This window comes from Vicia villosa, linkage group LG2, assembly GCF_029867415.1.
Source record: "Vicia villosa cultivar HV-30 ecotype Madison, WI linkage group LG2, Vvil1.0, whole genome shotgun sequence".
NCBI classification, from domain to species: domain Eukaryota; kingdom Viridiplantae; phylum Streptophyta; class Magnoliopsida; order Fabales; family Fabaceae; genus Vicia; species Vicia villosa.
Window position 1 is genome coordinate 167214073 of NC_081181.1, and position 23270 is coordinate 167237342.

The 23270-nt window shown below is 32.7% G+C and overlaps 4 protein-coding genes across 4 annotated transcripts; 2 read left to right on the forward strand and 2 right to left on the reverse strand.

Annotated features, from left to right (window-relative positions):
* Nucleotides 1–600: 600 nt before the first annotated feature.
* Nucleotides 601–7222, reverse strand: LOC131650577 (uncharacterized). Its single transcript, XM_058920282.1, has 6 exons — nt 6884–7222; nt 6557–6790; nt 6379–6387; nt 5937–6292; nt 1308–2111; nt 601–1165 (listed from the first exon to the last, which is right to left on the reverse strand). Exons 1-6 carry the CDS (start codon nt 7220–7222, stop codon nt 982–984), a joined length of 1926 nt encoding a protein of 641 aa, XP_058776265.1. The 3' UTR covers nt 601–981.
* Nucleotides 7223–11528: 4306 nt separating this feature from the next.
* On the forward strand, nt 11529–12500 carry LOC131647353 (protein CHLORORESPIRATORY REDUCTION 7, chloroplastic). Its single transcript, XM_058917254.1, has 3 exons — nt 11529–11684; nt 11815–11945; nt 12020–12500. Exons 1-3 carry the CDS (start codon nt 11630–11632, stop codon nt 12290–12292), a joined length of 459 nt encoding a protein of 152 aa, XP_058773237.1. The 5' UTR covers nt 11529–11629; the 3' UTR covers nt 12293–12500.
* Nucleotides 12501–12521: 21 nt separating this feature from the next.
* LOC131647354 (uncharacterized) lies at nt 12522–13629 on the reverse strand. The gene is made up of 3 exons (XM_058917255.1): nt 13341–13629; nt 12990–13107; nt 12522–12723 (listed from the first exon to the last, which is right to left on the reverse strand). The coding sequence occupies exons 1-3, from the start codon at nt 13517–13519 to the stop codon at nt 12676–12678; spliced, it is 345 nt and encodes a 114-aa protein (XP_058773238.1). The 5' UTR covers nt 13520–13629; the 3' UTR covers nt 12522–12675.
* A 5641-nt stretch (nt 13630–19270) lies between these two features.
* LOC131652871 (LRR receptor-like serine/threonine-protein kinase RPK2) lies at nt 19271–23146 on the forward strand. Its single transcript, XM_058922851.1, has one exon. It carries the CDS (start codon nt 19478–19480, stop codon nt 22841–22843), a length of 3366 nt encoding a protein of 1121 aa, XP_058778834.1. The 5' UTR covers nt 19271–19477; the 3' UTR covers nt 22844–23146.
* The last annotated feature ends 124 nt before the right edge of the window (nt 23147–23270 follow it).

A 23270-nucleotide genomic window follows, 5' to 3' on the forward strand; every position in this document is an offset into this window, starting at 1 on the left:
TTTTTTTTGGATAAAAAAATTGTTGAACAAAAATTATACAATTCAATGTCTAAATGATCTTTGTAAAGAAGATGCGTAAAAACATATACATTGAGAAATTATAAAATAAGAAAAAAGAATGCAATGCAATGTAAATCCATCTATAATAACATCTTAATGATATCAATACATACACATGTGTGAGTAGTTAGTAAACTGATATTTCCAATCTTCACATTCCTCACTTTCCACCATTTCAACATTAAAATCATTTACTTATCAACCATTTACCATAGCTGCACTAGGATATACACTCATGGCCCCAAGCTGGACCATCCTTAATTTCCTCTTTCATTTTAGAGAAGATACACTCTATGAACAATTCAAGCATGAGACATGGCCATTCAAAACATTCATGATAATATTAAATTAATTTTTAATTTTTACTTATTTTAATATATCATGAACTTTGACTGCTTATCCTCATAATCATGTCTCTCATCACTTCTCAACATTAAAACGAATTTGATGAAAGAGAAATGGATTTCCACAATCAAAATATCATATAGTCACATAGTCAATCAATCAGAACCATTGAATAAAGATCACACATATAGCTCACATCCACTAAAGTGAATCATTCAGAGTCGTCGGACAAAATATGAACTCTTTGATTTCAATAGTCGGCTTGTTGGAAATGCGCACTATTGTGACATGGGGGCAATGAGAAAAATCCTTAAATAAGGGAGAAGATGTAGATCTAAATATGTGTAATTCATATTCTTTGTAGTCAAAGGATTCCAAATTTAAGTATCACATTTTGAGAACTGAAAATACCATGCTCAAATTTGGATCAACCTTGACTAAACGACAATCAATATTTTAACTATGTGAATATCGAGAATCCATGGTTGACGAGGAGCCATATCCAAACATTTGATTATATTGACATTCTAACTGAGAATAATTATCTTTTCAACAACACCATATCAAGACATTTTATTAGTAACAAGGTGAACAAGAGAAGCACGAACAACAACGCCAACCTCTAACCCTTGGCTTTGGTTTTGTTTCAGATTTAGGACTATGGGGATTTTCTATCGGATCTTGTTGTTGTTTTTCATTTTTCTCTTTCTTTTCCGATTCTACAGTTTCTGAACTAGTTCTTACTCCTTCAGCTGTCAATCTAAAAGATAGAAAATAAAAAAGATTATGGTTAATAACATGAGCTATCATATACCTCTATTTTAGTTTTTGATTTATGATATTGGGTTTTATAGGCATAGTATCATATAACACATAAAAGCAATAGAGGACAAGAAACTAACATAGGAAATTGAAATGAACGGTTGCTTATATCGCTTTCGACCGAACGATACGAGACATTGTTTGCATAATTTTTAGGTTCTTCATTAGGAACTTCGGCATCTTTACTATGATTGTCATGAGTTTTATCCAACGTAATTTCCTCAACGTTTGATGTTCTTGTATCGTCTATCTTCGAAGTTATATTTGTTACTTTATCTGATGTATCTGTTGAATCATGAGAACAATCTGACGATAAAGATGTTCTCTCATTATCTACTTCATTGTTATCATTACTATGATTTACCTCTTGAACTTGAACTGTTGCCAATGTCGGCGAAGTTCCGTTTAAATCACTATTCCTTGAGAGTTCACCAGATTTACGGAATGCTAAAAATTGTTCCCTTGAGAAACTATTGTTTCCAAAATGTAAACTAAACAATGATTCATTTGATGCAACACTCCATTCCATAGGACTGGCAGGTTTAGGGCCAAAAGCAGAAGAAGGTATTCTATTTGGATCATATCCAGAATTATGGTTAGAACTCATCAACTGAATTGGAGGAGAATGTGTCACTGATCCACCTTGAAAACTCCAAACCGGTGAACCGTAACCACCATTATTAGATTCTTCAAGATTTTCTCTATCTTTATCACTATCATCTGAATCTAGTGAAGATTGTGATGAAATTGAAGAACTTGAATCCTTCATTTTGACATGATCAATTGGATAATCTTCATCCTCAGGAAGATCAAAATGCACTTTTAATTTCTTACCACTTCCCTTTCTATTCTCATAACTAAATGATGCCATAAATTTTTCAGATCTAAAAAACAAGATAAAAAGTACAATTAGATCTCATTATTATAATACAATTTTCAATAAATTATATATAATATAATAAATAATTTTGATAATAGAATTAACAAATAAGTTAACAAAACAAAGAACTAACAAAGTTGTGTATAGATAATGATTTTTTTTATACAAAATTAAACCTTTTGTCATGCACATAAAGGCTACAAATATTTCATCAATCATTAAAGGCTACAAACATTTGATCTTCATGACAAATAAAAAAAAAAACTAAATGATTAAAACAATATAACTTTTTCTTATTGTCGAATCAACAAATAATGAGGGAAAAACATATCAAACTTACTCAAATTTTTATAATTGATTATGAAAACCTTGCAGCTTCAATTTACAACAATCCTTCAATAGAAAAATTGGTGCAAGATGAAGGTTAATATGAAATAAAGGAGATGAATATAAGAAAGAAAATTAAGATGAAAAATTGAGGAAAATTAATGAAAGAGATGAAAGCTGGGTTTTGGGAATATGAAATTGTTGACATTGAGAATGATAAAGGAAGGCAAAGAGAAGATCTCGGCAATTAGTTTGTTTAATTAACAAAGTCATTAGTTATAACATATTAGAACTAATCCAACTCTTTTTGACCAACCTTTGATGGTTAGAGACCAATAACAATGTTTTTTGTTTAGATTTTCATAATATAATTTTGACTAGCTGTTTTTGTTTTACAACTTTCTAGATTTCGTTTTTTTTCTTTTTAGTAAATTAATAGTTTATAAATATATGCCTATATATTTTAAAATAAAGAAAATATTTTAAATTCATACTTAAAAAAAAGTTAATTATTTATGTTTTCAATGGATTGAATACATATCTTTCTACTTTATTAAACAATGCTCCACTTACCTTTTTAATCTCTTAACCAGTACTCCGGGAACACTTAAGTATGCCATATATTTTAAATTCAATGCATTGAATACACACAATATTTTTTAGAAAAGTTAATTATTTATGTTTTCAATGCATTGAATACATATATTTTGGGTAAAAATATATCTTTTTTACTTTATTAAACAATGTTTCACTTACCTTTTTAATCTCTTAACCATTGTCCCGGAGACACTCGGTAGCATGCCCTATTTGGGATGACAATGGATACCCATGGGTACGGATACTAGTCTCCCGCTACCCATTCGTTTAATAAAAATGATATCCATATCCGCCCCATACCCGTGTGGATATCTGCCAGGTGGGTATCCGTGATATTTTAAATATCCGCGGATATTTACGGATATCCATGGATACTTTTTTTAATTGAAATTTACTAATTTTTTATATATTGAATAGAAAATTTATCTTTTTATCAATATAAAAGTATGTGTTATATATTTATTATATTAAATTCAAAAGCATCTTATAATGAATATTGATGTAGAATGTGAGAAAATGTTAAAAGAATATTTAAGTATACTAATTGATATTAAAAAGATATTCAAGTATACTAATTTTAAAAGGATATTTAAGTAATTTTAATCACTATTAACGGATATGGATATCCGCGAGTATGGATACCATCAAATCCGTATTCGTAAGTAAACGGGTAACTAAATATCCGTTTATAATACTCGTGGATACCCGTTAAGCTATCCAACCCGTGCCCGTGACAGATTTTATCCACGGGTACCCGCGGGTATGGGTTTTTTTGTCATCCCTATGCCCCATATTTTATAATGTAAACATCGATTTTAATTAATATAGTTTATTAATTAATTTTTAATATACTCTAATAATTACTATAATATTTGATTTAATATCCTCATACTTTTGTTTCTTTAATACACGAACCAAAATTAGTACATGTATTATGAAATAAAAGAAAGTTTTGAATTTTTTTAATCCTTTATCAATTATTTTATAATATTGATAATTTTATTCCTCTTATTATGACCATTAATTATTTATTATTCTTTAAATTTTTAATTTTGCATCACCTTTTAGCATGTTTTAATTTTTATTGATATTGTTATGGCTTAAAAGGTCCATTGGTCCCTGTAATTTAGTGTGTTTTTAAATTTTATCCCTAAATCTTTTTTTTTTGCCTGAGTCTCTATATCTCATTTTCTTGATTGTAATAGTCCCTGACGTTAGAAGTCTGTTAAAAAAATATTGAGATGTCTATCATCATCAATAGGTAATTGCTCTCAATCTCAAATCCAATTTGTGGTTGCAATAGAGCAATGAGGATGTTCATCTCAAATTCAATTGAATATCCTAAATGACGATTCTAGAAATGTTCAAATTTTGGTGTAATGTAAAGTTATAAGCTATTCATTTGGAATGATGAGCTAGAACGCAATATATCAAATGAATCCAAAAGTTAAATCGGTTGCAATTGTACATAGGTAGTGCGGGAATTAGGTTGCATCATCAAAGATCTTAAAGCAAAGAAAAAAGAGAAGATGAAATTGAAGTTGGAAAACAAAAGGAAGAAGGCCAATTTGTTTAAGCTCTTGTTGATTGTATCATGGTGTTTGTTCTTTACTTACTAGAAATGGTTGTGAGGTTGATGTTCATGGAGTCTGTACTTTTTCTGTTCATGGGTGTTTAATGGATAAGAACCTTTGAAATTAATGAAGTATGTTCCTCTATGTGTGTGGCATTTTGGTTTTCATCCATGTTTCATAATGATTTGTTTGCATGTCATCCTTGTATATTTGTGATTTGTTTGCATAATAGTATGATAATACTATAGTACATTTAGGCATATAGATAACATAAGGATGACACATGTCTTTAAATAACATAAAACTGGTAGATACAAAAATACAACAAATACACTCCATAACAAAGTATCAAACTATAACAAAATACACCATGGCATAACCATAACAAAATACACCATGACAAAACCATGACAAAATTCTTAATTTCTACACATCCATAGATTGTGATGGACCACTTCCTTCTCCTTTGAGCTTTTTTCATTTAAGGACCCTTGTCCTATCACTTTTCCCTAACTTTAATTTCCTTAAAACTTGTGGTTTGATAGGCTTCTTCTAGAAAAAAAAAACCAGAATATTAGATGTACAACAGATACAACACATCCATATGTTCAAGTCATTATCAACCGGTTTAATAAAACTTGCTTTAGAACTCTAGGAGTAGTAGAAATAGGTGCAACATGAACTTCATAAATTATTGGAACATGTGCAAACAATATATAGTCTGGTGCAAGAAGTGTTATACCAGAGTCAGTATGTGAAGATGTAACAGGTGCACTATGAGTTGATGTAATAGATGCACTATGAGCTGATGCAACATGTACACTTTAAGGTGATGTAACCGTTTCAACAAGGTTTGGTTGAGTCTGAGTTTCCTTAAATGTTGCTGCAAGATTTGCAGCTAGCATTTCGAACTCAGGGTCAATTTCAGTTTGAGGTTCATTTATCACTGGTTGTTCCTGGGTTGTAGCTCCAACCTCAGTAGTTTAAGTTTGTGCTTGACTTTGTTCTTGTGTTGTAGTGCTAAATGGTTGTCATTTAGTAGGTTGAGTTTGTGCTTGACTTTGTTCTGGGGTTGTATTACCAAATGGTTGGGTTATATTACCTGTTAAAGTTTTCTTTGGCTTTCTCTAAACATAAAATTCACAACATTATAATCATCCACATAACCTTCAGGGAATTTTTTCCTAAAACCTAATGCAACTACTGCATGTCTACAAGGGATGCCTATTAATTCCCAAAAAGTTACAAACACATATTTTTTTTAAGTATCCACAATAAAATTATTCCTGGTATGGATATGTTCAACTTGCCATAATACTTCCTTATCTAACCTAAGTCTAGGTCTAGGCATTATCCTATGTTTCCATCTATCAACCTTTTCCCTTAAGCTAGAATTCTTATTCATGAGGTAAATTCTTACCCATTCACACATAGTTAATATTGGTTTATCTCCGGCAACTAATATAGTGCTATTAAATGCCTCAGATACATTATTCATAAGTACAACACATTTGGGATAAAAAGTAAAAGCATGCTTACACCATGCTTTGGTAGGTATGTTTGACAGCCACTCTAAAGCTTTCACATTAATCTCCTTCAATTGTTTCATCTTGACATTCCATGCTTGGATATATGTGGCATTTGGAGCTGCCATCATCAAGTCTCTAATCTGAGTCCCTCCACCAAACTTCTTTTTGAAATTGATATATAAATGCCTAAGACAAAGTCTATGCTCTACCTTCTCAAATATTTCTTCAAATATAGGGGTCGAACCTTGAAAACCTATTTCAAATAAACAAAACAAACAAATATCCATGACAAAGAACCTAACGGAAATCAAGGATGAAATCCAAAAATTCAAAATACATTTAGGGATGAAATCCAAAATTTCAAAACACGGTTAGGGATGAGATCTAAAAGGTTTACTGAAGTGAAATGTATGTGAAAGTACCTTTTGTTGATCATAAATGAAAACCCATCTCTTTTCTTGACCAATGTCCTCCAAAAGCAAGGTAAGAAACCAACTCCATGACTCCTTTGTCTCAGTTTCACACACACCAAAATCTAATGGATAGTATTGGTCATTTGGATCTCTACCAACAACAGTAAGAAGAGTCCCTCCATACTTAGTCTTAAGATGACATCCATCAACTCCAACGAATGACCTGCAAGATGTTGTGAATCCCTTTTTAAGCACATCAAAGAAAAAATAAAAATAGCCAAACCTTGGTTGTATTGTTGCTTAAACCCTTGTCACATTAATTTGACAAGTGTTCACAGAATTGACTTTCCTTAACTCTGCAGAATATCTCCACAAAAGGTTGTATTGTTTCACAGCATCACCTTTAATCAAAACTTTTGCAATTTCAAGATTTACACCGTAGTCACTGAGATGTTGTTTAATCCAAACAATTTGAGCACAACAACTACTCGCGGTAATGTATTCTTCCTCAACTATGAATAGTTCAACAATTGCTTGTTTCTTGCTATGCCATGAGACAAGCGAGTATCCAAACGTACTGCTGGTACTTTTCCTATCCAATATGAACCCAACAAAGTTGGAGTCGAAGTACCCAACCAAGTCGCAATTTGCTCTCTTGGGATACCATAAACCCATTTTTTGTGTTCCAGAGAGATATCTCATAATGCGTTTGACCATGATGAGTTATGACTCTTTTGGGGATGCTTGAAAGAATGCACACATACAGACAACAAATATTATATCAAGACATGATGCAGTTAGATACAAAAGATAACTTATCATACCTCGATACTTAACTTCTTAAACTAGTTTCCATCTTCATCCTTGTCACTACTACAAATAATACATTTTATGACGGACCTGTCACCTTACTTAAAAAAAAAACTGAAGTGTAAACCATAGACGCGTCACATTTCATTTTATTTTTTAAAAAATACCATATATTCCCTCAGTTGAGCCAAAAATCGAGAGGTAAAGTATTTAGAGGATACGCCTTCGAATCATAGCAACTATGTTTTAACACCTTTTAATTTTTTTATGATTAATTTCCTTGATTTTGCTGAAAATCGAGGGGTAAAGTATTTAGAGAACACGTCTTCGAATCCCAACAACTATATTTAATCACCTTTTAATTTTTTTTAAGAAAAATTATAACATATTACCTCGGTTTTGCTGAAAACCAAGGGGTAAAGTAGCTAGAGGATACATCTTTGCATCCTAACAACTATATTTTATCACCTTTTAATTTTTTTAAAAATTCTCTTTAGGACCTATTACCTCGGTTTTGCTAAACATCGGAGGGTAAATTAGCGTATTTTTTAAGTAACGAATCTTTTCCGTCCATTTATGAAGTAACAATGGTCAAGACATTGTCAACTCATCAATCCACATAAAATATTAGTGATCCGCGTGAAACTCTCACTAGCCAATTAAAACGTGAATGCTACAACTATTCATCTTGGATGCAAAGTGCTGAAATTTAAACTTAATATATTTAAAACAATGATAATGGAAGGAAGATCAGGAAAATAATTCAAGGTTGGTTTTTTATTGTTTAATCTTTTCTTTAGTTAGGAAAGCATGAAAGTAACTTACTAATGTTAGTCGTAGTTGTATCAAGTAAAATGGTTAATATTGTTGTTTAAATTTAGTATTTAACAATTCTATTGATTTTGTTTATTTGTTGTTGTTGTTGTTAAGATTTAATGTTTAAAGGATCCATGGGTTTTGTTGTTGTTGTTGTTGTTCTTGTTGTTTTTGGTTTTGTTGTTGAGATTTAGTGTTTAAGGATTCTATTGATTTTGTTGTTGTTGTTGTTGTTGTTGTTGATGATGATGATGACGATTTAGAATTTGTCAACAAATTTGATGCTTTGTAGATTAAAAAAAAAGGCCAATTTTTTTATAAACATGAATTTACCCCTCGATTATGGTTAAAAACCAAGATAAAAAGTAGTGCAGTTTTGAAAATCCAAAAAATGCAGTTAATGTGGATCAAACCCATGACCAGTGTCACTTTACCCCCTCATTTTTTTATTAACTGAGGGAAAAGTGGTAGATTTTCATGTCGCCCTTCATTACCTCACTTGTGTAACCGAGATTTTATCCCTTTTACGTCCGAGGTTAAATGGGTTATTTGTAGTCGAGTGTCAAGACTGCACAAGGTTGACATTGGGTTTTATATTACCTTCAACTTCTCCATATCGAATATTTTTAATAATTCTTTACAGTATTTAGCTTTATTAATGAAATTGTCACTCTTAGTTTGATGGATTTGAAGTCCTGTAAAGTATTTGAACTCTCCCATCATTAACATTTCAAACTCATTCTGCATAATCTCATAAAATTCTTTGCACCAGGATTCGTTAGTAGCACCTAAGATAATATCATCAATATAAATTTGAACTAGTAAGATGTCATGTTCGATTAAGTTTATAAAAATAAGTTTATCAACTTGTCCTCATTGAAACACGCTTTTAAGCAAGAATTTGCTTAGACGGTCATACCAAGTCCTTGGGGCTTGTTTTAATCCGTATAGAGCTTTCTTAAACTTGAAAACATGGTCTGGAAAAGTTGGGATGATAAAAGCTAGAGTCTGATCAATATAACCCTCCTATTGAATGTATCCATTTAGAAAAACACTTTTTACATCCATTTGAAATAGTTTGAAATTCATGATGCATGAGAAAGCTAATAATATCCTTATGACTTCTAATCTAGCTACAAGAACATAGGTTTAATCAAAATCTATTCCCTCATGTGGATTGTATCCCTTCATAATGAGTCAGTCTTTATTTCTTAAAACATTTCCATCTTTATCTAGCTTGTTGCGAAAGGCCCATATGGTACCAATCACTAAACTAGTTGAATCTTTGGGAATGAGTTCCCAAACATTGTTTCATTCAAATTGACTTAACTCCTCTTGCATGACAAGAGACCAATGTTCATCGATTATAGCTTCGTCAATTCCCGTTGGTTCAATATGTGAAATAAAAGTCACAAAGTTACATACCTTATTTAGGGACCGTTGAGTACTGACTCTTTTGGAGATATCTCCATTGACATTCTGGATGTGATGGTCCTTTGTCTGTCTCCATTCCTTCAGAAGATGTGGATATTCTAGCGGAGTGTCTTGGATTTGATCCTGGACTGATTCTTCCTCTCTGATTTGATTTTTAGTTTCCTCTTGGTTCGATTCTTGATTTTCTTCCAGATCTGTCTTTTCCAGAAGACCTGCACAATCAACAATTTCTAATTCTATTGCTTTAAGGTTAGATTCGTTAAAGGTAACATTAACCGATTCTTCAATTGTCAAAGTTATTTTGTTAAAGATTCTAAAAGTTTTTCTAGAAGTGGAATATCCTATGAGCATGCCTTCATTAACTCTCGCTTCAAATTTTTTGAGGTTATCTTTCTCGTTGTTAAGGATAAAATATTTGCAACCAAAGACATATAAGTGAGAGATGTTCAACTTTCTTCCTTTGTATAGTTCATAGGGCGTCCGCTTTAGAATTGGTCTTACCAAGACACGATTCATAACATAGCAAGTGGTCCTTACAACTTCAGTTTAGAAATATTTAGGAAGATTGGTTTTATTGAGCATCGTACTTGAAAGCTCTACTAGAGATCTATTTTTCCTCTCTATTACCCCCATTTTGTTGGGGAGTTCGTGGAGTGAAAATTTTGTGTCGAATATCATTCTCATTACAAAAAATTTTGAATTCCTTATTTTGAAATTCTCTGTTGTGTCACTTATTATGGATGCAATGCTTACACTTTTTTCTTTATGGATAAGCTTTACTAGTTTTTGAAAGACTTCGAATAATGTCCAGGTATAGCGAGAGTACTCATATATAATTACGACAGTGTATATGTTTCCATCTAGACTTATTGTTCTGGATGGGCCAAAAAGGTTCATGTGAAGCAGTTGCAAGAGCCGATCAGTAGAAACTATTTTTATAGATTTAAAAGAGGTCCTTACTTGCTTCCCTTTTTAACACGCATCAGCTAAACTGTTCTTTTCAAAGCGTAAGTTTGGAAGACCGTCTACAAGATCCTTGCGAACCAACTTGTTTAAGTGATTCATGTGGATGTGAGTTATCTCTCATGTGATAACCATGATTCATCCTCGTTACTTAGGTCACTTAGAGGAATCTTATTTAAATTTATTATATAGGTATTTCCTTTTCTCGAGCTTGTAAATAGAGTCCCATTTGATTTAGATTTTGACCTGGCAATCAGAAGAATCAAATATTACATTGTTATATTTATCACATAATTAACTTATGCTGAGTAAGTTATGCTTAAACCCTTTTATCTATAGAACTTCTTCAATCGTTAGATTTGAAAACTTACCAATGAGGTCAAACCTTAAAGTTTTTTTATTATTATTATCCTCGTAGGAGATAATTTTTTTTTTTTATATAAAGAATGTGGAGAATGGAGTTTTGCCACCTATAAAAAATACTATTAGGTAGATTTGAGAAAAAAGTGTTGATTATTTTGAAGATCAGATATAAAAACATAAATTTGAATATTTGAGCTATGATGCTTGTTTGAATTATTGGATGGATTTTCTAAAGTGTGGAGTATTGGTTAAAAAAGAAAAAAAATTACCAAAGCTTCGTTGCTTTAAAAAGCTATTGTGCTTAATTTTTGCTTGTAACAATTAAACCTATTACTAGTAACATTTCTTTTTTGTTGAAGGAACAAATTACAATTCTTATTCCTTGTTAACAAAATATTATCTGTAATTTTGCTTCAAGTCATAAAAAATCTTAACCTTAAAAGCCAAAATTGACAACACCAAAACAAAACAAAAATATATAGGATGATTATACAATGTTAATATTGTAAATATGAAAACAAAGAAGGGTAAAAAGAGAACCATATTAAAACAAGTTATCTCCTAGAATTTGTGATTGTAATTCACACCACCTATATCATATCATATCATACTGTGAATTCTGATGATAACTTTGGTTTCTTATTTTCAATTTTCATGAACATGAACTAAGCTTAGCTTAAATTATTAATAATTGTTATGGAAGCTATTTTGCAGACTCAAGCCTTCAATGTTAGAATTCAGTTTCTCCACTGTAAGCTATTTATAACCTTATATCTTTTCAGTTTTTAAGCTTTGTTAATTGTTCACAATGTAGTATATAAATGTAACACTATATAGAAAGGCTATTTTACTTACTATTTAGATTTTCTGATGATTTGCAGCTACAAAAAGTTATCATATACAGAATCCAGTGATACATATAACATCATTTCCATGCCAAATTCAATGTTTTAGTTCTTCTATCCATCAGAGACGGGGTCGAGTTGCAAGTGATTGCAGAAGTAAAACAAAGGTGACGATACCATTTTCTGTTTTCTATGTTTCGATACAATGTTTCATATAGAAGCAGTGTTCTTTTTTTAACAGGTTTTTGCGACGAGAAGGAGAAGGTCTAATGAGAGAACGGAAACTTATGTGCTATTAGAACCGGGGAAGGATGAGAGGTTTGTGTCGGAGGAAGAGCTGAAAGAGAGTTTGAAAGAGTGGCTTACGAATTGGCCTGGCAATACTCTTCCTCCTGATCTTGCAAGATATGAAACCATCGATGATGCTGTTTCTTTCTTAGCGAAGTCGTTTTGTGAACTTGAAATCGATGGAGAAGTTGGATCGGTTCAATGGTTCGAGGTTCGTATGGAGTGAATAGAATTCAGATTGTTCCATCAAACCATATTAACTGTGGTTTGCCAATATGTGCTTGTAATGTTTAGTTTAGTTCCATTCTATTGTAACTGACACAAACATGTTAATTAAGTGCTCATAGCATAAACACTTCTCTTATAAGCGACTAAGCATAAAACTATTTCAATATCAGAAAAGAAGCAATGATCTTATTAGAATTCTTACATAAGTTTCCTTAAGGATCTATAGAATTTAAAAGCACAAAACTATTTAACATCAATGTATAGGTAGAAAAAGCTATTTAGGAACAAAAATCAGAAGATACAGCTCTCTCTAAGATAATTCATCATGTAGAACAGAACTCCATTGTATTCCTTAAGTTGAGTTGATTTTCTCATCAATCATCATTTGTTTTGAAAGGTATTCGCATCCGGCAAACACATGTCTGGAACCTGCAATAGTTAACATTAACTACCACAGTTATAATAAATAAACCACACTAATCAAGAATCCGACTCAACAGACAACTGGGTTGTGAACTAAAGGACCTGAAAGAGTCCTAATCAGTTGTTCAAACTCGCACGTCTGAAACAGATAACGAAAGAGTGCTATTCAGGAGTTTGAGCTTGCGACGCTAACATTATCGATTACTAATCTATTACTGTAACATTTACCTATTAAAAAAACAATAACAATCTGAGATAATAGTAATATATACCTTGGGTTGATATTTAGCAGCTCCAGTTCCAGGAGGTAACTTTGCGCCACCCTTTTTATTTCTTGCAAGAAGGCCTTTGGTAACCGGGGACATCATCTTATCAGTTGGACTTGTATACCTAACAAAATGAAGAAAAAAAGTGATTATCCACCGTGAAACCAATCAACTCAAAATCAATAAAGTAAAACAAGATTGAACAGACAAAAAAGATCAATTACAAACGCAAGAGCTATAAATTCCACTTGAGTTAAAATCAATCATATTGTAGAACATTGAATCAAGTTAAAATCAATTCAATTACGCTATAGCAGAAAATCAAATTGGAATTCTAAATTCCAAAAGTGATACTACCTTTCGGGGTATTTGAATGCTTTGGGGAGTTTAAGGTGATCTGGAGTGACAGGTTTACGCAATTCATTACAGGGTTTATGATGATGATGATGAACTGGAGGTGATGGTGGAAGAGGAGTTGGTGTTTGGATGCATTGAGGCTCGATTGTTGGAGTTTGAATTGGAACGATATTTTCCATTACAGTGATGTGAATTGTGATTCTGTATTCTTCTACTTGATGAAATGGATTGAAGATATGGATTTATAAGGCGAGTGAGTGATTGAGGAAATGAGATTGCAACGGTCAAATACAACAACTCCACTTCAATTATGGTGTCCGTTGGACAGGATAAACATCATCAATTAAACATTCTTTTTATTTATATATTCTACCCTATCACAATTATTTTTTTATAAAAAAATTTAATGAATAATTAATATATCTATTTTATATATGAATTTGCTATTCAATGAATTTTAAGAAAATAGATGTATGACATAATTCAAATAATGTATTAGTTAAGGTAAATAAGAATAAATATAAATTAGTGATTTATATTTATTTATATAATATAAATATTTATTTATATTTATGTATTCAATATAAATATTGTTAATATTTATAAATCAATAATTTTAAAAAATATTTATTTTTTAAATGTGATAGTTATTAAATTTTAATAATATAAAAAATTTATTTTTAAATAAAAATTTAATTGAAATACTAACTGCATAAAGAAGTTTACAACTGCTAATTTATTAAAAATATATTTTTTAATTTTAATTTTATTAAAGTAATCTATTTGGATGTAGTGATGCAGTAAAAGTTTTTACACTGGGGAAAGCATTTGTTCTAACCATTTTTTCGAGGGTTTCCAAATTTAAGGTGCATATCTCTCTGATCCGACTGTCTGGTCTTAATTGTGTCCTCATCAGGGATCTCCTCTTTCTAAGATTCAAGCAGCTTATTGCTCTTCTCCCTTATCCTTCCGCCACTGGCTCAACGAATTCTAGTCATTTGTTCAAAACCAAGTATGGACTCGTTCCTAATAATTAATCTCCCTTATCCTTCTGCCACTGACTCAACGAATTCTAGTCATTTGTTTGGAACCAAGTGTGAACTCGTTCCTAATAATTAATTTGTTTAAATAAATTAGTTTAAATTTTGTTCTTTACAATTATTATTTTAGTTTGACTTTGTAATTTTATTTAACTTTTCAACTAGTATGCATAGCATAATATCGTTATATATAGTAAATATATATAATATAATATTAATAATGATTAAAAAATCTATACAAAATATATGTGAAAAAAATATTTTAAATTATGGTTGAATTTAGAATATAATAGTATTTTATTAAGATATACATGAAAATTATGTTAATTGAATTAAATATATCCAAAGAAAAATAAAAATATATAATATAAGATTAAACAAAAGTTATATATATATATATATATATATATATATATATATATATATATATATATATATATATATATATATATATATATATATATATATATATATATGATGATGAGGGATATTCTTACTCCAAGAGTAAGTTATCATGACATACTTCACATCTTGACCATTAATTCTTTTTAATTTAATAGTTAAAAAAAATAAGTAATTAAATGTGGAGAGTGAAAACTAATGCTTAATATTTTCAACCATTAAGTTAAAAAGAATTAAGGGAAGAATAGAGAGGCCAAAGGTAATTGTGCCATTGAGGTACATGAGAGTTCTTTGAATGATAGGTCAATGAGAGGTGACGGGATAAGCCATAAACCAACAAGCTTTATTCACGTTGAAAAATATATTAGGCCTAGTAAGAGTTACATATTAAAAAGCACCTACAATAAACCTATAATGATGAGGATCACAAAAAAGTGTTTGATCCATGCTTACTCAATTTGTAATTATTGAGAATTGGATAGGTGCACAATTGCATCTATCATCTTGGCTATTACTAATAAATCTTTGGCATACTTGGTTTGAGACGGAAGAATAGAACCCTAAGCTTCTTACTTAATTTCTATCTCTAAGAAATATTTAGGTTTGTCTAGTTTCTTTAAAACAAAGTTGAAATTCATGATCAAATCATGCACAAGCTTAGTAGATAAACCAATTATAAGAAAATCATCTACATAAACTAAGGCATAAAGGGTGACCCCTTATTGAGAATATATAAATAGAGAATGCTCACATTTACTTGAAACAAAATCAAACTGGAATAATGCTTAATGTAACTTATCATACCACTGCCTTGGTGGTTGTTTAAGGCCATTGTATATGAGAGTAAGAGTGAGAATGACTCTAATTATGGTTGTGTTAACAACAGGAGATAATATCTCTTTGTAATCAAAACTAAGTTGTTGGTGAAAGCCTTTGGCGATTGGGTATGTCTAGTACTTAATAATAGTGTCATCGGGATTTTCTTTAATTCAAAGATCCCATCTACATCCACCAATTTTTGTATGACTTGGTAAAGATGTGAAGGTTCATATATTGTTGTGCAAAAGAGCATTGTATTGTAGTTGCATAGCCTGAAACCATTAAGGATTAACATAAGCATGCTTAGCTAAATTCAGTTTGATATCAGAAGCCACAGATTGTAAGGGTTAAAGGAGGAATGCTAGGTGGAAATAAGCTTAAACCAAGAAACTTTCACTCATCAAAGGATTCATCTTGTGAAATAGAATTGTGTCCCTCCTTACTTAGATACTTATACCATTTGTGTTGAGGTTAGACACCACTATCCTCATTTTCATCTTCTTGAACATCACCTACATCTTTTGTATTAACATCACCTACATCATCTGTATGAACATCACCTACTTCATCTTCTTGAACATCACCTACATCATCTACATCATCTTCTTGAACATCACCTACTTTGTCGTCTTGAACATCACCTACTTCGTCGTCTTGAACATCACCTACTTCATCTTCTTGAAAATTAACTTTATGCTCAACATATATGTGCACTGTACTTTTCATTTCCATAGAATATTGATATATCTTTTCAGCATCATTATCACTAACCATTATATTGCACCTGTCAGCAACATTGTTATACCACCATAACCAATATTCTGAATGTTCAAGCTCAGTTATCTCTTTCACAATACCAGTTGCTTCAAATAAGCTCCACCTGTCTGGTTCAATTTCTACTTTATGCTCATGTCCCCGTGTAATATATTATGCAATCCCTACAAAACCTACACCCGTAATGAAATTCATCACTTACTGAATCGTGCTTGAATCTAATGAAGTTGCGTTAGTTGATCATGCATCAGAGCTTCTCACCGTCCTCGTTCGTCGCCTCTCTCCACAATGTCACAGTTTGTTTTCTCTCCCAATAGACAAAACCCTGATTTATAGGGACTAAAAATAAAAGACTATTTCTGAACATAACGGAATTTGTTGCGGGAACATTTTAATGGCCACGTGTGTAATTTATTATACAAAAGAACATATAAATTTATTTCCAAGTCAGCGACGTTAGACATCTCAACATTTTTAATATACTTCTAACGTCGGGGACTAACTCAATCAAGAAAGTGAGATATATGGACTCTGCCAAAGTGTGGAAGCATTTTAAATGATCATTCGCAGCTATGGTATGACACGATACAATCTCGTGAAATCATACTTTTAGCTATAAATAGAAGAAAAAAACGTGTTTAGTTATTAAGGGACAATTTTATAGAGTCTAAGGTATTTTTCCGAGCTAAGGGAAGGTGAAAATAAAGGCTATCATTAGGAGCTAGGTCTTTGTCATTGTAAGTCTTTATACTTGCTTTTCAATTGTAAAAATCATGAATATCTTAAGAATGAATGGCTAGTCCTCCTATATGATTCTTATATTTTTTGTGGTTGTTTTATAAAAAATCTTTATTTATAATTATAGACTTTTATTTGTATTTAATACTTTATCCACTCTATGTAATTGAGAGAACTGATTTAGTTGACAAGGAAACTTAGCGGTAAATATTTATCTGATTAGTAAAACTATGATTGTAATGATAAATTGCGTTGTGATAGGAATAGTTTCAGCCATTAGATAATTTTACACACTATAAAACCTTCTTCGCTGCGATTGGAAACTCCTAGTAGATATGAGTTACTTTGACGAAGTGGGTTGCCTTGCGATTAAAGACTCCTAACAACTAGGGGATTGTGAGGTTGTGATTTTGTGTTTTGTAACAATATCTTCTTATTTTACATGCCACAAAACCCTTTTCATTGTGATTTAAGACTCGTAATAGTAGGTGGTTGCTTCGACGAAACAGATTACCTTGCGATTTAAGACTCCTAATAGCTTGGGGCTATTAGGTTGTAATGTTGTGTTCTTTAAAAGGTCGTAGTTAAGATAGAATAGTAATAAAGTTATTCAAATGAATTCTCACGTCTATGGGTAGATGATTTGAAAGGGGAACTTAATCGTTTTTATCATTATTTTGCAAACTGTTAGTTTTCTATTTACAATTACAAACACACACGAATTAATTGTGCACTGCACCCCCTGGTTTCTATTACTCATTCATTGTGTTGAATTCACAAGTTTAATGACCTTGTCCTTTAATGAGGCTAGTACAATCTTCGTGGATATGATAATATTACTTTCCACTATGTGGTTTTTGTTAACCCAATTGCTACGAGAATAATTTGTACTCCAACAAAATGGCGCCAATGTCAGGGATTGTTGACCACTTCAACAAGGCAACAATAAGCTATTGTACTTGGAGCTTTAGTGCATTTTAATTCTTGCTTTATTAATTTGTTATGTTTTCTTAATGTTAATTTGATCTCTTAGATACCATTGAAGATATTAGTTTTTTAGTTTATTCTTAGTGTAGGATCGAAAGGTTTGCAGTTTGATCCAGAAATTAATAGAACCATTAAAGCAAGTTACTAGAGTAGCTAAAAAATGAGAGGAAAAGATAGTTGAACTAGTTGTCCATACCTTAGGGGACCTTGGCTGCCAAAAACTAATGAAGAAGTAGCTTATGGATTTCAATTGGTGAATTCAATATTTTTGAAATTAAAAATTAAATCCTTTCAAGTTTGAGAGATATTCCATTCAAAGGAAGCTCTCTGATCGATCCATATGAGCATTTGGCCAAATTTAAATAAATGTATTCGTTCTAGAGCCCAACTAACATATCTGAAGCGAAAATAGAATGTGATTGTTCTCAATAACCTTGATTGGAAGAAAAAGGAATTGGTTGGAAGCATATCTAAGTAAAGCAATCACTCAAAGGGTGGAATCAAAAAAGATGTTTTAGAGATATTACTCTATCAACAACTTTGTGGATCAAATGATTGACATAACTGAATTGAGCAAGGAGATATTGAATCTTTATATGTAGGACTATGTTTGGATATAATAAAATGGGTAATGCTGGGCACAAGTTAAGAACTAATTGAAGAAATAATATTTTGGAAATTGTGCTCTTATTTTAATGAAAGTATAAAATTAATTTTTTTTATTGCATTTTTCCAAATAAAATTTTTAAAAGTGGATTTCTTAACTTGTGTCATTCGAGTTCAATTAGCATTACCCTAATAAAATAAATGGAGTTGAATGAAATGTGGCAGAATGAAACTAAACGGAATGAAGATTTCATTCAATTGTTTATAAAATTTCTATTCTACTCAAATCAAAGCGGAAGAAATATAATGATAAGTGATAAAATAAAATAAAATCCAAATAAAATTTTGGAGACTCTATCATTTACCTTTGACTTTCTTAACTTAGTTCATAAATCAAACAAACAAAAGATTCATTTATTGAGCTTGATTTCCAGCTGAAGACTTGTTCATTTAATTTATGAATTTTGTATGCATAAATTATTATTGAATCAAATTTCTAGTTACTTTGAGTTGATTTGGTTTATTGTTACTTTTAAGTTTGATCAAATGCTCGCATTAGTCAAACTAAGTCAAGCCAACATTAATTGACACAAAAAAAAAAACGCGTTTAGACCAAAAAAGAAACAACAGAGTTTGCGTTGAGTCTTCTTTCTCTTCTTCTTCCTTTTCCCCTCACAATTTCTAATTAGGGTTTTCAGAAAACCCCTTTCTCCTCTCACTTCAATCAAACGTTGAAGAACAACGCTTTTCTTCTATTCACTCTTCTGTGAGATGTTTTCTTCTTATTTCACTTCAATTGTTATCAAATGGAGTTCCTTTACTCAATTCTTCTTCTTCTTCCTTCTCTTCTTAACCTCTCCATACGACGCCGTTTCACCTTTCTCCGACAAATCAACTCTTCTCCGTCTCAAAAACTCACTCTCCGACCCTGCCGGCGTACTGTCAGCATGGAACCCTTCCTCCGGCCACTGTTCCTGGTACGGTGTCCGCTGTGATTCAAACTTCCGTGTCGTTTCTCTCAACATCACCGGTAACGGCGGCGGCGGTGATGGTAACCGGAGTTCACATCCTTGCTCCGATTTTGGTATGTTTCCTCTTTACGGATTTGGAATTAGGAGAAGTTGTGTTGGTGTTAAGGGTTCTTTGTTGGGAAAGTTTCCATCTTTGATCAGTGACTTAACTGAGCTTAGGGTTCTTTCTTTACCCTTCAATGGGTTAGAGGGTTCAGTTCCTCATGAGATTTGGAGTATGGAGAAACTTGAAGTCCTTGATTTAGAAGGTAATTTGATTAGTGGTTATCTTCCTTTTCATATTCAAGGTTTGAAAAAATTGAGGGTTTTGAATTTGGGGTTTAATAGAATTGTTGGAGTGGTGCCTAGTGTTTTATCTTCTCTTGATAGTTTGGAGGTTTTGAATTTAGCTGCAAATGGTTTCAATGGTTCTGTTCCTGGTTTTGTTGGGAAGCTTAGAGGAGTGTATTTGTCTTTTAATCAATTTAGCGGAGTTATTCCGGATGAGATTGGTGAGAATTGTGGGAAGCTTGAGCATTTGGATTTGTCTGGTAACTCTTTGGTTCAAGAGATTCCCAAGAGTTTGGGGAATTGTGTTGGATTGAGGACACTTTTGTTGTATTCAAATTTGTTGGAAGAGGGTATTCCTGCTGAATTTGGAAACCTTAAGAGTCTTGAGGTGTTGGATGTTTCGAGGAATACACTAAGTGGTTCTATTCCTCGCGAGCTTGGGAATTGTAAAGAGCTTTCTGTTGTTGTGCTTTCCAACCTTTTTGATCCGATTGGGGATGCTGAGTTTGTTACTTTGAACGATGAGTTGAATTTTTTCGAAGGTTCAATGCCTGAGGAAGTTGTGTCGCTTCCTAAAATTGCGATTTTGTGGGCTCCCATGGTGAATTCGGAGGGAAGTTTTCCTAGGAATTGGGGTGCTTGCGGTAACTTGGAGATGGTTAGTTTGGCTCAGAATTTCTTCACCGGAGAGTTCCCGAACTGGCTTGGTTTATGCAAGAAGCTGCATTTTCTTGATCTGAGCTTAAACAGTCTTACAGGTGAGCTGTCCGAGGAACTACATGTGCCGTGTATGACTGTGTTTGATGTTAGTGGGAATATGTTGTCTGGTTCAGTTCCTGATTTCTCCAACAATGTCTGTTCTCCCTTTCCTTCCTGGAATGGGAATCTGTTCCAAACTGACGATGTGTCATCTCCTTATTCATCATACTTTTCATCAAAAGTTAGTGAGAGAACCCTTTTTGCATCACTAGGTGGAGTTGGTCTTTCAGTTTTTCACAACTTTGAGCAAAACAACTTCACCGGCATTCAGTCATTGCCAATAGCGCGTGACAGGATGGAGAAGAGTGGTTACACACTTCTTTTGGGAGAGAACAGGCTCACGGGACCATTTTCTATGTATTTGTTTGAGAAATGCGATGGATTAGATGCATTGCTTTTGAATGTGAGTTATAATATGCTTTCTGGTGAGATTCCTTCTAATATTAGTAGAATGTGCAAATCACTGAAATTTTTGGATGCATCTGGAAATCAGATTTCAGGAGTAATTCCCTTTACTCTAGGGGATTCAGTCTCTCTTGTTTCCTTGAACCTTAGTAAAAACCAGTTACAAGGTCCGATTCCCGACAGCCTTGGACAGATGAAGGATCTGAAGTTCCTCTCTTTGGCTGGTAACAACTTGAGTGGCTCAATTCCTTCTAATCTGGGGCAGTTGTACTCTTTACAAGTCTTGGACCTTTCTACAAACTCTCTTACTGGTGAGATTCCAAAGTTTATCGGCAAAATGAGAAATCTGACACATGTTTTGCTCAATAACAACAACCTTTCCGGACACATTCCTGCTGGTTTGGCAAATGTCAGTACACTCGCTGCATTTAATGTGTCTTTCAATAATTTATCTGGATATTTGCCATCAAATAGTACCTTGATCAAATGCAACAGTGCTGTTGGAAATCCATTTCTAAGTTCCTGCCGCGGAGTTTCTCTAACTGTTCCATCAGCAAATCAACAAGGGCAGATTGACGACAATTCTTCTATCACATCACCAACTCCTGTCAAAAATAGTGATAATAGTTTCAATGCTATTGAGATAGCAGCAATAACCTCTGCTTCGGCCATTGTTTCTGTTCTTATAGCCCTTATTGTTCTGTTTTTCTTCACGCGGAAGTGGAAGCCAAGGTCTAGGGTTGGTGGTTCTGTCAAAAGAGAAGTTACCGTGTTTACTGATATCGGTGTCCCGTTGACATTTGAAAACGTTGTCCAAGCCACGGGAAATTTCAATGCAAGCAACTGTATTGGGAGTGGAGGATTTGGTGCAACTTATAAGGCAGAGATATCACAAGGAACCTTGGTGGCAGTGAAACGTCTTTCAGTTGGGCGTTGCCAAGGTGTTCAACAATTTCATGCAGAAATCAAGACCCTTGGAAGGCTTCATCATCCAAACCTTGTCACTCTTTTTGGTTACCATGCTTCTGAAACAGAGATGTTTCTGATATACAATTATCTTTCGGGCGGTAATCTAGAAAAGTTCATCCAGGAGAGATCCACGAGGGCTGTAGATTGGAAAATTCTGCACAAGATTGCATTGGACATAGCGCGTGCACTTTCCTATCTGCACGATCAATGCGTACCTCGTGTTCTTCATCGTGATGTCAAGCCTAGCAATATCTTGTTGGATGATAGTTTCAACGCTTATCTATCCGACTTTGGACTAGCAAGACTTCTAGGAACTTCGGAGACACATGCTACAACAGGTGTGGCAGGAACGTTTGGTTACGTTGCTCCTGAATACGCTATGACATGTCGTGTTTCTGATAAAGCCGACGTTTATAGCTATGGTGTGGTGCTTCTTGAGTTGCTATCCGATAAGAAATTATTGGACCCTTCATTTTCCTCTTATGGAAATGGTTTCAATATAGTAGCATGGGGATGCATGCTTCTTAGTCAAGGAAGAGCGAAGGAGTTTTTCGCTGCCGGGTTATGGGAAGCAGGACCAGAAAAAGATTTGGTAGAGGTTCTACACCTAGCTGTTGTTTGTACTGTTGATTCATTATCAACTAGACCTACAATGAAACAGGTTGTGAAAAGGTTAAAGCAACTTCAACCTCCATCATGCTAGCCCCTTGTGTCCTATGAAACACAGAAATCAGTCACACAACATTTTGACACCGATAATAATTTGAGAAAATTAACTGAGTGTGACACACTTTTAATCAGAAGTGTCGGTGCTATAGAGCTGGTGTGGCTGGACTCTTTTGAAATCATTGATAACTGTTAGTAATATTTTGTTCCACTTGTAATATGTGATTTATTAGAATAGGCTCATTTTTTATGGATTTGTATTAGGTTGAGTTCCCTATTATGTACTTAATCATCCCCTTGTAAATTTTAATATAGTTGTACAACCCAATTTTCCACAACATGTCTTCTTCTATTTGATCTTGTCTACTAATTTATTGAATCAGCTGAAAATTTTCAATTAGAGTTTGTGGCTATGATTTAACCTTTAGATACCTTACAATTATTTCTCTCAAACAAAAAGTATT

Coding starts and splice junctions, on each gene's coding strand:
- LOC131647353 (XM_058917254.1), top strand. CDS start 11,630: ATGGAAGCTATTTTGCAGACTCAAGCCTTCAATGTTAGAATTCAGTTT. Junction 11,685..11,814: donor TAGAATTCAGTTTCTCCACT/GTAAGCTATTTA, acceptor GATGATTTGCAG/CTACAAAAAGTTATCATATA. Junction 11,946..12,019: donor ATTGCAGAAGTAAAACAAAG/GTGACGATACCA, acceptor TTTTTTTAACAG/GTTTTTGCGACGAGAAGGAG.
- LOC131650577 (XM_058920282.1), bottom strand. CDS start 7,222: ATGGGTTTATGGTATCCCAAGAGAGCAAATTGCGACTTGGTTGGGTAC. Junction 6,791..6,883: donor AGTTAAGGAAAGTCAATTCT/GTGAACACTTGT, acceptor GTGCTTAAAAAG/GGATTCACAACATCTTGCAG. Junction 2,112..5,936: donor ATGCCTAGACCTAGACTTAG/GTTAGATAAGGA, acceptor CTTGTTTTTTAG/ATCTGAAAAATTTATGGCAT.
- LOC131647354 (XM_058917255.1), bottom strand. CDS start 13,519: ATGGAAAATATCGTTCCAATTCAAACTCCAACAATCGAGCCTCAATGC. Junction 13,108..13,340: donor GCATTCAAATACCCCGAAAG/GTAGTATCACTT, acceptor TCATTTTGTTAG/GTATACAAGTCCAACTGATA. Junction 12,724..12,989: donor CTGCTAAATATCAACCCAAG/GTATATATTACT, acceptor TAACTATTGCAG/GTTCCAGACATGTGTTTGCC.
- LOC131652871 (XM_058922851.1), top strand. CDS start 19,478: ATGTTTTCTTCTTATTTCACTTCAATTGTTATCAAATGGAGTTCCTTT.